General features: G+C 41.1%; 1 protein-coding gene across 4 annotated transcripts; it reads left to right on the top strand.

Annotated features, from left to right (window-relative positions):
- The first annotated feature begins 1,173 nt into the window (after window positions 1–1,173).
- hexb (hexosaminidase B (beta polypeptide)) lies at window positions 1,174–12,694 on the top strand. 4 transcript variants are annotated; one of them, XM_079660660.1, is made up of 14 exons: window positions 1,174–1,493; window positions 2,106–2,257; window positions 2,929–2,994; window positions 3,647–3,693; window positions 3,822–3,932; window positions 4,025–4,126; window positions 4,789–4,921; window positions 5,116–5,296; window positions 8,221–8,307; window positions 8,395–8,467; window positions 10,144–10,324; window positions 10,823–10,913; window positions 11,014–11,118; window positions 12,389–12,694. In XM_079660660.1, the coding sequence occupies exons 1-14, from the start codon at window positions 1,234–1,236 to the stop codon at window positions 12,450–12,452; spliced, it is 1,653 nt and encodes a 550-aa protein (XP_079516786.1). In that variant the 5' UTR covers window positions 1,174–1,233; the 3' UTR covers window positions 12,453–12,694. The 4 variants fall into 4 exon arrangements, 3 of the variants coding, with proteins under 3 accessions (XP_079516786.1, XP_079516787.1, XP_079516788.1); XM_079660661.1 differs by lacking the exon at window positions 10,144–10,324 and adding an exon at window positions 9,506–9,680 and having other exon boundaries at window positions 1,182–1,493; XM_079660662.1 differs by having other exon boundaries at window positions 1,354–1,493; window positions 2,020–2,257.
- The last annotated feature ends 47 nt before the right edge of the window (window positions 12,695–12,741 follow it).

Below are 12,741 nucleotides of genomic sequence, written 5' to 3' on the forward strand. Positions count from 1 at the left end.
GACATATCATTGATCCGACGGGATACGGTGTTATTCGACAGGGGAACTTTCTTGAGTGCTTCGGCTGCTTTCTTGTCTATCATAATTTCGGCCAACGCAGTTGCAGGGAGAATGAGCTCCTCAACAATAGAGTGAGGTTTTTATTTATTTAGCCACAAGCAGGGACACGGCGTAAGATGCCTCGAGTGCTTTCATTGACACATTCGTGACTTTCATCATTACTGTCTGGCTCGACTTAAAAATTCCGACAGCTTTCGTCTGTAAAATTCTTCACTTTTATCGACACTTCCCGAGTGTTTGGTGCTCTGGTGTCTCTGTAAATGCGCTGGCTTCATCGCACTATTAGCCAGGACTTCACCGCAAAAGAAGCACGAGGCTGCGGTGGGTCCGCAGAAGTAGAAATTAATCCAAATAATATATATGTTTCACTGTACTGCCTTGGTTTCAGTTTGGCCTCTTTATTACGTTTCTCTGCGGGCTCCTCCTGGCCTGAATCCAGAGCAAGCGGACGTTTCAGCCATTTATCCATAGCGCAGACCTACCAGTATTTTTCTGGCTGCAGGTAAGCAGCTGTTTTCATTGTGGGATTTTGGCGCGGTTGTGCAACAGACTATTGTCTCCCTAGGGAAACTAATCGCGCACTATCATTTTTGACGGGATTATTTTTTTTTTTACTTGTCACCTTGGAATTCCATGTACCCCCTGCAGTTCCCTCGCGTACCACTAGGGGTACGCGTACCCCCGGTTGGGAAACACTGTGCTAGACAATGTAAGTTTGTCTTTTTGACCTGGCTCACCAATCTGGCCTGATATTTTGAATTCTCTGCTCCACTGTAATGAGACACGTGGTTGGGGGGTCTGTTGGACAGTCACATTGTCTTGTTTTATAGTATTACGTTCCCCACTCACTAACCTTTGGGCCCCACTGGTCTGGTCTGGTTTTGCCTGTAGTGAAAACGCTAAGGCTAAGGCTCTATTTCTTTAAGCAAACTTTCTCTTTCTGACGGCTGTATGACATGTTCCTGCACCACGTCTGTCTGTTTGTCACCTGAACTCTGCTCTTTTTCTCTGTTATCTTCTCTTAATAAAGCAGCCTGTTGTAACAGGCTGTGGTTGTAGTTCCCCTTTAAATCTTTGCACAACCCGGACTTCCGCATTGGAAGCCCCGCCCACCTCCCTCCAAATACTGCTGCTGTGCTCGCAGGTCTCGTGACTCTCATCTCCTCCACCAACATGACCACTGCTCTGAGGTTCTCTCTGCTGCTCCTCGGTGTCTCCTTCTCTCAGGGCTTTCTGAACGACCTCTTCGGTGAAGAGGAGCAGGCTGAGCGCGTCGTCCAGGCTTCAAAGTACGGCTCTCTGTGGCCTCTGCCGCAGAAAGTGCAGCTCTCCGAGGTTTCATTCAAGCTGAACGGCGTCAGCTTCAAAATAAGCGACGCCAAAGAGTCCACCGCGGGGCCGAGCTGCAGCCTCCTGCAGGACGCCTACCGGAGGTATGAGATCTTCATTCACACCTCACATCTAGAAGTACAAGTAGAGCGTAGGAATACTCCGGTACAAGTTAAAGTCCTGTATTCTAAATGTTACTCAAAAGTAGAAAGTATTGTTGTCAAAATATACTTAAAGTACCAAAAGGAAAAGTAGTCATTGTGCAGATTTCAGAATAATATATATAATATGTTTTATAATGATTGATCATGAAAGTGTTCTCAAAGCTGGTAAAGGTGCAGCTAGTTTGAATGACTTTGTATACTGCAGGGTAGCTTGTGAATTTACTCCAGGAGGAACTAAAGTCTGATTTAACACTTGATTATATTTCACATCATTCATCCACATCTGTAAAGTAACTAAAGGTATAAATATATAGTGGAGTAAAAGTACACAATGTACCTCTGAATTGTAGTGGAGTAGAAGTATAGCTTAGCACACTTAAAAAATCTCAAGTAAAGTCTGTCAAAATTGTACTGACTGTTACTTTACACCACTGTCAATCAGTTTTGTTTTTCGCTCTGTTTTCAGTTTCACTCTCTCTCTCTACCTGTTTGCGTTCATGGACCAATCCCCTGATGGTAAACAATGGTCCTCCTCTCTCTGCCCCCCCACAGGTATTATGAGTACATGTTTGGCAGCTTTAAAAGGCAGGAGGGGAGGAAGAGCAGGCGCGCCGGCCCCTCTGATGTGACCGAGCTGCAGGTGTGGATCACCTCCTCTGAGTCTGACTGTGACTCTTTCCCAAGTGTGGCTTCTGACGAGTCATGTGAGTCTCTGCTCTTCCTCTTTGCTTATATCATTTGTATCATCAGGACACTGTCATGTGACTCTGCGCAGTGGTGGTGTGTCCTTAACATCTCTCTGTACATTCTTAGGTACAAATATACCTAGTTTCGGACTTGTGTTTAAGCACGTTTCAGAGACCTGTTGTTCCCCTTACTTCACTATGTATTTACCTGCTGTGGCTACTTTACAGATAAAGATGTTATACATAATATGATCAACTGTTAAAGATTAAACTGTAACAGAATATAAAGTATAAAAGAAGCTCCACAAGCAAAATGTTTCTGTGCTTCCACTTTTTAAACTGTATTTAATTAAATGTGGCATAAAAAAACCTAAGCTGATGATAAGCCCTGTCTAGCTGCGGCCGGCTTTCACATTTAAGACAGGCTTGTATTTTGGCATTGCTGTATTGGTTCTTTAACATTAAGGAAAATAACTTTTCATAATGTGGGTCATTCATTTGATTCTTCAGGCTACCGTTCACACCTAAAGAAATTTCATGACTCATGATTTAGCGGTGGAGTTAGAGATCGCCTGGAGGGATTAACACAGTTAATGGTTTTAAGCCCCCTCTGATTGTTTAAGACCATGACTTTAGTACTATAATAACCACATGCTGAGCTTTGGTAACACACCTTTTTGTGTTCACAGACGAGCTGACCGTGGATCAGCCGTACGCTGTGCTCAAAGCACCGAAGGTCTGGGGAGCCCTGCACGGTAAATATTTAATTTAAGCACCATTTCAGAGACTTCCTGCATTACGCCTGCAATCAAGAATTATTTCCTGTATCCATTAATCAGTACATCATATTTTCAAATGCCAACTTGCTGATCAAGATCCTAAAGTTATTCTATTTACAATTATATAAAAAAAGCTGAAATGTATTTGATATAAGAAGCTGGAAAAAGCCTTTTAGCTTGATGAATACTGTAGCTTAAATAATTTGTTTCAGTATTTTGTTCAATATTGATATTTAATAGCAGATATGAGAATGATATCAATCTTTTGGTCTGAGTCTCAGAAATAACTCACACAATTCAAAGTATTTGTAATGATTAGTCAGTGATCACAACTGTTAATAAGTATTTTCTATCAATTAATTTACTATAATCACTTCAGCATTATCCTGCATCATTATAAACACTGATGCAAAATGCTTGCATAAGATATATCTCCAAGTTTATATAAATTCAATGTACACAATAAAAGGGTGTTTATAAAGTGCTTAGTCTGCAGAAAAGTTCTGTGGCAAAGTTAGCATCATAAAATGATAGTGGTTTTTTATCACATTTCTAAGGGCTGCTATCAAATGACAGTAACTTCATTTTATTGTATCATAAAAATGTTGTTTATTTTGAATCGTTGCAGGTCTGGAAACATTCAGCCAGTTGGTGTATGAAGATGAAAATGGAGCCGTAAGTTAAGAAATAAATTGTTTTAACATTATTGTTTTAATGTTTTTATTCATATATTTAGGATCAAAGGTCAACTGTATGTGTGACAGGTTTCTAACTCAGACTGATTTTCACTTTGCATCTTTCAGAAAAGCATCAATTCAACAGCCATCAGCGACTTCCCCAGATTTGCTCACAGAGGCATCTTACTGGACAGCTCTCGGCATTTCCTGCCCATTAAAGTCCTCTTGGCTAATCTGGTACGTCCCCAACACCTTCTTTATTATGTTTTCTCATTTTAAATTGTATTCACAGCTTGAATAAAATATTTTCCTTGTGTCCATTCATACAGGAAACAATGGCCATGAACAAATTCAATGTTTTCCACTGGCACATCGTGGACGACCCATCCTTCCCTTACCTGAGCCGAACGTTCCCGCAGCTGAGTCAGCAGGTCAGACTGGTTATCTGAACAATCCCAGCACAGACAAGTAGAGTTTCAGTGCTTGTGCTCTGATGTCCTTAGAGGACAAAATGTCAGTGTTAAAAAAAACTGTCACCAAAATGATGTTAATATTATTTTGCTCTTTTTTTCTACAAATCGATTAAATTATAAAAACACAGAAAAATATTAATTATCCGAAAGCTAAATAATATATACATTTCTAGTCTGGGCTATGTCAGTGATTAGAAAGAACATGTGTTGATAGTTGTATGTTTTTGTGCAAGAAATCCAGGAAATTGGCATGTATTTGCCTTTGTTAAATGGCACAAAAAAGATCCAAAACACAAGAATCCAGGGACATGTGACTGAAGACCTGTCATAATACAACATATAAGAACAAATGACTTGATCTGTAATGTCCTTTGTTTTAATGGGTTTCAATTGGGACATTTTGGTCCATTAGGGTATTTCAGTTTAAGTTTATAATAGACCTGTTATAAGAGCTGAGGTTGTTCTTCCAAAATTCATGATTGGATATAAAAATCTCACACCCTTGACAAAATGACAGCCAAACTGATCGAAGAATTGGAAAGCCAATTGAATCCCTTGTGTCGTACAAGTTTTAAGATGGAGACATTGTTTGATTCCCAGTTTGATTACACTGTTCGCAGGGCGCCTACCACCCGTACACACATGTGTACACACCCGCCGACGTGAAGATGGTGATCGAGTTTGGACGTCTGCGAGGCATTCGTGTTATCCCAGAGTTTGACACACCCGGACACACACAGTCCTGGGGCAAAGGTGCGTTCAGCCAGTGTTAGTGGAGAGAGAGTTTATTTTGTTACCCTCTTAAGTCCAATGGCATGTTTTGCTCCCAATCCTTGTCACATTTTATACAGTCAGTAAAATGTGACATTCAAAAACTGGAAGACTTTAGCAGAGCTCTATCTGGAAACGATTAAACATGCTACAAATTCCTTGTGTTTTTCTCTCAGGGCAGAAAGACCTTCTCACCCCGTGTTACTCTGGCTCCAAACCCTCGGGCACCTTCGGCCCAGTGAACCCCATCCTGAACACCACTTATGACTTCATGAGCCAGTTCTTCAAGGAGGTCAGCACCGTGTTCCCCGACGCCTACATCCACCTGGGGGGGGACGAGGTGGACTTCAGCTGCTGGTAAAACTGTCTGCACAAAGCCAAAATCACTTCTCCTCAGCATCAAGGATTAGACAGCAGGTCATATTTGGCTTTATAAAACGGACAAGTCAAATCAAGCAATCTGATTGGTTCTTAGCCGTGATATACTGAGCGTATACCACGGGTAGAATTGTAAGTTACTTTTCACAACAAGTCAGTATCCCTCCGCGTCTGAGAAAAACAGTATACCGTTGGGCTACTGGAACAAGAAAGCAGCGGAGAAGTAACGGGGCAGAAGCCCTCCTTTTTGACGCAGCGGTCCAGACATAGACATCAAACGGCAAAACATATTCAGTGTGCAGTTCCTTTGGCATTAGGGCAGGGATATCTAGATACTTTTGAAGGTTTAACATAATGAATTGTGCTACTTTTAAAGCCAGCAACGATGTTTTCAAATCTGTAATCAAAGAGGTCCGCAAAAACGCTATCGACCAATCAGATTGCTTGATTTGACTTGTCAGTTTTATAAATATAATTAAATTTCTTCCGTTACGAAACAAACTTACAAAGCATAAAATGGAAACATTTAAGATTAACTTCGACCTCCGGGTGGTTCTTACTATAGTATGGAGGAGTGGATTGAGCAGTGCCTATCTCCAGAAAAAAAAAAAAAGCACCTAAACTACGACATGCAGAGCTACGTGAAGAGCAGGTAGACCAACTGGAAAAGTAGCACCATTCAAAAACTTTCTGATGCGGGTCTTGAAACAAAGCAGAGAAATTATGACCGTTAGTGGCCACAGGTGCGAAAGCTCTCTCCAGAGCTACTGGAAGCCCAATCTCGGGGACCGGAGAAAGTGGAGCAATATTCTCGCCATACCAAGCAACAGCTTCGAACAACTTCAACCTATACAAGTGACCACGTAAGCCATGCTACTGATGCTGGACAGTTTTTCAGTGGATGCACAATAAACAGCAACATACACATTAATGTAAATAAACAGCCAAATAATGGATAAACGCTCTCTGTCTAATATGTTCGCTTGCTGTTAGTGTTGTTGCGTAGCAACCACCTTGCACTATGTTTTGTGCAGAAGGCAACGGGGGGACTATTTTATTTTGAACATCATTATTTACTAATAAAAACTATTTAAATTAGAGCGTGTATTTTTCTTTCATATTGCCACACTTGGTAACCGTTTTATAAAAGCAATAGCTCACTTCAGGCCGTGATATATGCTCATTATATCACAGTTAAGGGGGTTGTCGACCCTCCGCTTCGCGTCGGGCCGAACCACGCCCCTTAGCTGTGATATAATGAGCATATACCACGGCCTGTCGTGAGCTATTGCTTACATATACAGTGGGGCAAAAAAGTATTTAGTCAGCCACCAATTGTGCAAGTTCTCCCACTTAAAAAGATGAGAGGCCTGTAATTTTCATCCTAGGTATACCTCAACTATGAGAGACAAAATGAGAAGAAAAAAAATCCAGAAAATCACATTGTCTGATTTTTAAAGAATTTATTTGCAAATTATGGTGGAAAATAATATTTGGTCAATAACAGAAGTTAATCTCAATACTTTGTTATATACCCTTTGTTGGCAATGACAGAGGTCAAACGTTTTCTGTAAGTCTTCACAAGGTTTTCACACACTGTTGCTCCATGCAGATCTCCTCTAGAGCAGTGATGTTTTGGGGCTGTCGCTGGGCAACACAGACTTTCAACTCCCTCCAAAGATTTTCTATGGGGTTGAGATCTGGAGACTGGCTAGGCCACTCCAGGACCTTGAAATGCTTCTTACGAAGCCACTCCTTCGTTGCCCGGGCGGTGTGTTTGGGATCATTGTCATGCTGAAAGACCCAGCCACGTTTCATCTTCAATGCCCTTGCTGATGGAAGGAGGTTGTCACTCAAAATCTCACGATACATGGCCCCATTCATTCTTTCCTTTACACGGATCAGTCGTCCTGGTCCCTTTGCAGAAAACAGCCCCAAAGCATGATGTTTCCACCCCCATGTTTCACAGTAGGTATGGTGTTCTTTGGATGCAACTCAGCATTCTTTCTCCTCCAAACACGTCTAGTTGAGTTTTTACCAAAAAGTTCTATTTTGGTTTCATCTGACCATATGACATTCTCCCAATCCTCTTCTGGATCATCTAAATGCTCTCTAGCAAACTTCAGACGGGCCTGGACATGTACTGGCTTAAGCAGGGGGACACGTCTGGCACTGCAGGATTTGAGTCCCTGGCGGTGTAGTGTGTTACTGATGGTAGCCTTTGTTACTTTGGTCCCAGCTCTCTGCAGGTCAGTGTCTAGGTCCCCCCGTGTGGTTCTGGGATTTTTGCTCACCGTTCTTGTGATCATTTTGACCCCGAGGGGTGAGATCTTGCGTTGAGCCCCAGATCGAGGGAGATTATCAGTGGTCTTGTATGTCTTCCATTTTCTAATAATTGCTCCCACAGTTGATTTCTTCACACCAAGCTGCTTACCTATTGCAGATTCAGTCTTCCCAGCCTGGTGCAGGTCTACAATTTTGTCTCTGGTGTCCTTTGACAGCTCTTTGGTCTTGGCCATAGTGGAGTTTGGAGTGTGACTTTTTGAGGTTGTGGACAGTTGTCTTTTATACTGATAACGAGTTCAAACAGGTGCCATTAATACAGTTAACAAGTGGAGGACAGAGGAGGCTCTGAAAGAAGAAGTTACAGGTCTGTGAGAGCCAGAAATCTTGTTTGTTTGTAGGTGACCAAATACTTATTTTACCGAGGAATTTACCAATTAATTCATTAAAAATCCTACAATGTGATTTCCTGGATTCTTTCCCCCCATTCTGTCTCTCATAGTTGAAGTGTACCTAGGATGAAAATTACAGGCCTCTCTCATCTTTTTAAGTGGGAGAACTTGCACAATTGGTGGCTGACTAAATAATTTTTTGCCCCATTGTATGTTTTTCTCCTGCAGGAAGTCCAACCCGGACATTCAGAAGTTCATGGAGCAGCAAGGCTTCGGACAAGACTTCACCAAACTGGAATCCTTCTATATCCAAAAGTATGTTGATCATTGTATACTCGGTAAAATGTAGGTTCTACTCATTTATGACTTTCAATTTATTTTGTGCCTTTTATTGTTTTATAGACTCTTGGATATCGTGGCAACTACCCAGAAGGGCTACATGATCTGGCAGGAGGTCTTTGACAACGGTGTTAAGGTAACTAAAGAGTCATTTCCATGTTAGATATACTAATGTAATATAAGACTTTTTTCATAATTTTAATAATGTGAGTTTTTGTTTTCATTTTGTGTTTTTAAAGAGAAAGTTTGACATTTTTGGAAATACACTTCTTTGCTTTCCCGTTGGCTTTAGGAGAAATAGATAGATGACACTCATGTTTCATAATATATTGCTGCTTTATTCAAAAGCTGAAGACTGATATTACTGAAATACCGGTTACTGGCGGCTACTATTTTTTTAATATAAAGTGAGGCGTAATATCCTTAAACTCACGCCCAAACTGCCAGCCAATCTGATTGCGCGTCTTGCAACGGCTTCGGTGATTGGCTTTCGTCTGAGCCTTTGAATGGTGGGGTCTGTAACCACTGCAACACATCCAACCTCTCAAAACATTTGCTACTGTCACATGAAATCAGAGTACAGGAATGTACAGTCTTCAAGCCTGTGTTGTCAAATGTGGTTTTTCATTGTTTGTTCAGTACTAAAAGGTCCAAGTCCCACAATTAATTGTAATATTCATTTGACATGTTAACTATATCATAAAGCGCTTAAATTGTTCCCTTATGCAACATGAAAGTATCACGATATGTATCGGTCTAGTATCAGTATCGTTGAGTGGTATCGTAAAAAGTCAACAATATGCATCCCTAGGTAGATGTCTAAAATAACAAAACCCACCTACCGGCTCTTATAAGTGCCTTTTTTTTGGTACAGATTACACAAATAATATATAGGTTTATAGGTACTGTGAGGCAGATTGTGTTACACTCGGGTAAAGGCTTGGCTGACTGGCTGTTTCCCACTGTTTCCATTCTTTATGCTAAGCTAAGCTAATTGGCCTCTTGTGGTTTCTTCAGATTTTACATCAAATGTTATCAATCTAATCACCAAAGTCCCAGCTAGAAAGAAAATAAACAAACGTATTTCCTTAAATGTCTAACTATTTTTAACCAACGGCAACAGGTCATGTAGTATGTAACCTAAGTACCGTAGCTTGATCTGTAACTATTGCAGTTAAAGGCAGACACAGTAGTGCATGTGTGGATCGGCGGCGGAGCTAATGACGAGATGGCTAAAGTGACAGGAGCAGGGTACACCACCATCCTCTCCGCCCCATGGTACCTAGATTACATTAGCTACGCACAGGACTGGCAGAAGTACTACAAGGTTGAGCCGCTCAACTTCAACGGTCAGTGTGCATCAAAATGACATTCTTTGTTGAATCAGTTTTGGTGGAGGGGGTTACGATTTGGGCATGGTTACTGGAGGCACAACCCAAATATGGATGTTGTTCAACAGGCTTACACTTGCACAGTTTTGTGACAGAGATAGTCAGAGACAGACGTTAAGGCGAGATGGAGCTTTTTGGTTGGTGGTTTTACAAGTAGTTCACCATCATGGAGGACCAAAAACACAAGGCACCAAGTCTTAAATGGCATCCAAACAGAGTGCTGCACGAATGAGTTTGCAAAGCCTGGAAATAATGGTTTCATTTTGGTTGGATGCCATTGGATTTTTCCAAGGGAATCATGGCGAAGCTCAATTTTGAGTTTGGCCTTCCAAAATACTTCATCCCTTGCAGCAGTCTTTATAAAAAGGCTTGGACATCTCTCTATCTTGCTGATACTGATACTTGTATGTGTGCTGTGTAGCTGAAACAAGACACACTTATCCACGTTTGGAAAGGAAACAAGCTGCAGTACCAGAGTGAGATGGCTAACATTACATCGTCAGGGTACCAGACCCTGCTGTCCACTCCCTGGTACCTGAACCGTATCTCCTACGGCCAAGACTGGACGGGCCATTACCAGGCCGACCCGCAGGACTTCCAGGGTTCGTCTGCATGATTATTTTGCTTAGCAAGCCTCTAGCAATAACTGGTCTTGTGCAACATTGTGGCAAAGTCCTGTTTACTATAAAAGCAGTCATAAATTCAGTTGTATTGTCCTTCAGCTGGTCCGACTCAGATTGTATAACCTGTATTGCTTTGACCCTTGTCATTTTGTTTGTCACTGCTGTGGAATTATGTGCAAGCCTGTTGAATAAACAGAGGGAAAATGTTTTAAAAGGGATATATTATGCTCATTTTCATATTTATACATGATTACATGTGAGAACATTTTAACATGCTTTAATGTTAGCAATTGTCTCTTTCATTCCCACTTCTGAAAATGTCATGTTTCCCCAAATTGGTTTGTAAGCAAAATATTTCCCATTTAATATTTGGATATCAAATGAGAGAACAGAAGCATATCATAATTTTTTATTCTTTAGACTCCCTGGAAGTAGCTTCGGCTGCCTTTTCTCATTAAATATTTCATTTTCAAACAGGAACTGATGAACAAAAGAACCTTGTGATTGGTGGAGAAGCCTGTTTGTGGGGGGAGTATGTAGACGCCACCAACCTCACACCCAGACTCTGGTATGATATTCAGTAAACAATTGTTATGTTTTTGGAACCATAACCCACTACAGGAGTGTACAGCGAGGTCTGATTTTGTTTTGCCTTGCGCCCCCCCCAGGCCTCGGGCCAGTGCTGTCGCAGAGCGCCTGTGGAGCGGCAAGGAGGTGACGGACATCAACGACGCCTTCAACAGACTGTCTGTGCACCGCTGCCGCATGGTGGAGTGAGTATCTGAGGCATTAAACGATCAATAACATTCAGATAATTTCCTTTTTGAAAGAATCGGATGAGAGCAGACCAGACATTGAACTCTTTTCCTGTGGTTATTTGACAAGTAAAACAACATTCAGATTACTGTTTGGGCACACTGTTCGGCTTTTTTACTGTGACCAGTAATGCATTAAAGCATGACTGGAAATAAGACATTATTTTATTTCAATTCTAATCTGTTACTTTGACATTCTTGCAGCAAGTCGGTGTTTATGAAAGTTGGCCAGTTACGATTCTTGCAACTGCACACATAAAAATGGCCGCTCTGACAGCCCTGCTTTGTCGATCTGAACTCTCATTCCATACCTGCCAACCCTACCGATTTGGGCGGTAGTCTACCGCTTTTGACATGTTTCTACCGCCTACCGACTTAGCTGACTTTCCCTACCGATTTTCAATCTTCCTATACTTCCTAACTATAACAAATAAAAATGACACTACATAGACACTGGACTCGAGTTTTGGCGGACGCCGTTTGCAGCGTGTCTGTGATCCCATCGTACAAACAGTCCTCTGTGTTTCTGAGGACATGCTGATGGGTAATCACTCCCAAATTAGTTTAAGGGAACAGAGACTAGGCACTTTGAGTCCTGCAGGGTTTCCCCGTTAATATCAGTGTCTCGAAAACACATCCAGTGTGTGGTCTTTTCCTGAAGCATCCTTCACCTACAGTGTCTGAACTGAAAGAGGACCACAAACACTCACAACATATAATACAATTTTGAGATTTGGGGATATTTATCTCCCATTCTTTTACTTTTGGACATTTTACAGACCAAACATATCGTTGATATCACTGTTTACCAAACTACCACTTTTTCTGAAAAATGCATACAATTATGCAATATATTGTTTATACATGTAATTACTGGGGGTTCCATTTCTTCTGATTATCTCATTTGGGCGTGCACATTTGCACGTGCAAACCTACCTCTTTTGGATTTTGAAAGTCTGGCATGCATGTCATTCTATGATTTCAGAATGTCATAAAAAGTAATTGTGTAGTTTGCCATAAAATAGTTTTTAATATAGCATGTCATAAAATAAATCCTAAAAAGCATTGTATAATAAAAGTCATGAAGTTCACAAAGGTGAATCAGAAGTAAATTAGTACATATGTTTCCCATAGCCGTCTCTAAATGATTTATCTAATGGACACAATCCTTTTTAAAGAATGCTCATTTAATAAAAAACCTATTGACGCGTATCTTCTCCTATCTAAGGCGGGGGATCCCTGCTGAGCCGCTGTTTTCCAGCTACTGTCCCCGAGAGTACAGAGGTGTCTGAACAGAAACTGAGACTTGCCATGGGAACAGCAATCAACAATGTTTGTATTTCAAGCTGAAGAATCATGCTGCCTTTTTAGAGATCTCACTGTCCTGACGCTTAGACACATCATGCTTCTTAAATCTGCTCTACAGAACTCTTGATCATCACATAATGTCATAAACATCTTGAATTTATGATTGCACTCTGTTTTTTTATGAATGTTTGTAAAAATGATTGTGAATAAAATGTTGACATTTTAAGTGAGTCTTGTTTCATATGAAAAAAGGAAGGAGAAAAAAAGGCTATG

The sequence above is a fragment of the Notothenia rossii genome (genome assembly GCF_949606895.1).
Source record: "Notothenia rossii genome assembly, chromosome: 11".
In the NCBI taxonomy this organism is placed as follows: Eukaryota; Metazoa; Chordata; class Actinopteri; order Perciformes; family Nototheniidae; genus Notothenia; species Notothenia rossii.

Coding starts and splice junctions, on each gene's coding strand:
- hexb (XM_079660660.1), top strand. CDS start 1,234: ATGACCACTGCTCTGAGGTTCTCTCTGCTGCTCCTCGGTGTCTCCTTC. Junction 3,933..4,024: donor AAGTCCTCTTGGCTAATCTG/GTACGTCCCCAA, acceptor CCATTCATACAG/GAAACAATGGCCATGAACAA. Junction 10,325..10,822: donor CGACCCGCAGGACTTCCAGG/GTTCGTCTGCAT, acceptor ATTTTCAAACAG/GAACTGATGAACAAAAGAAC.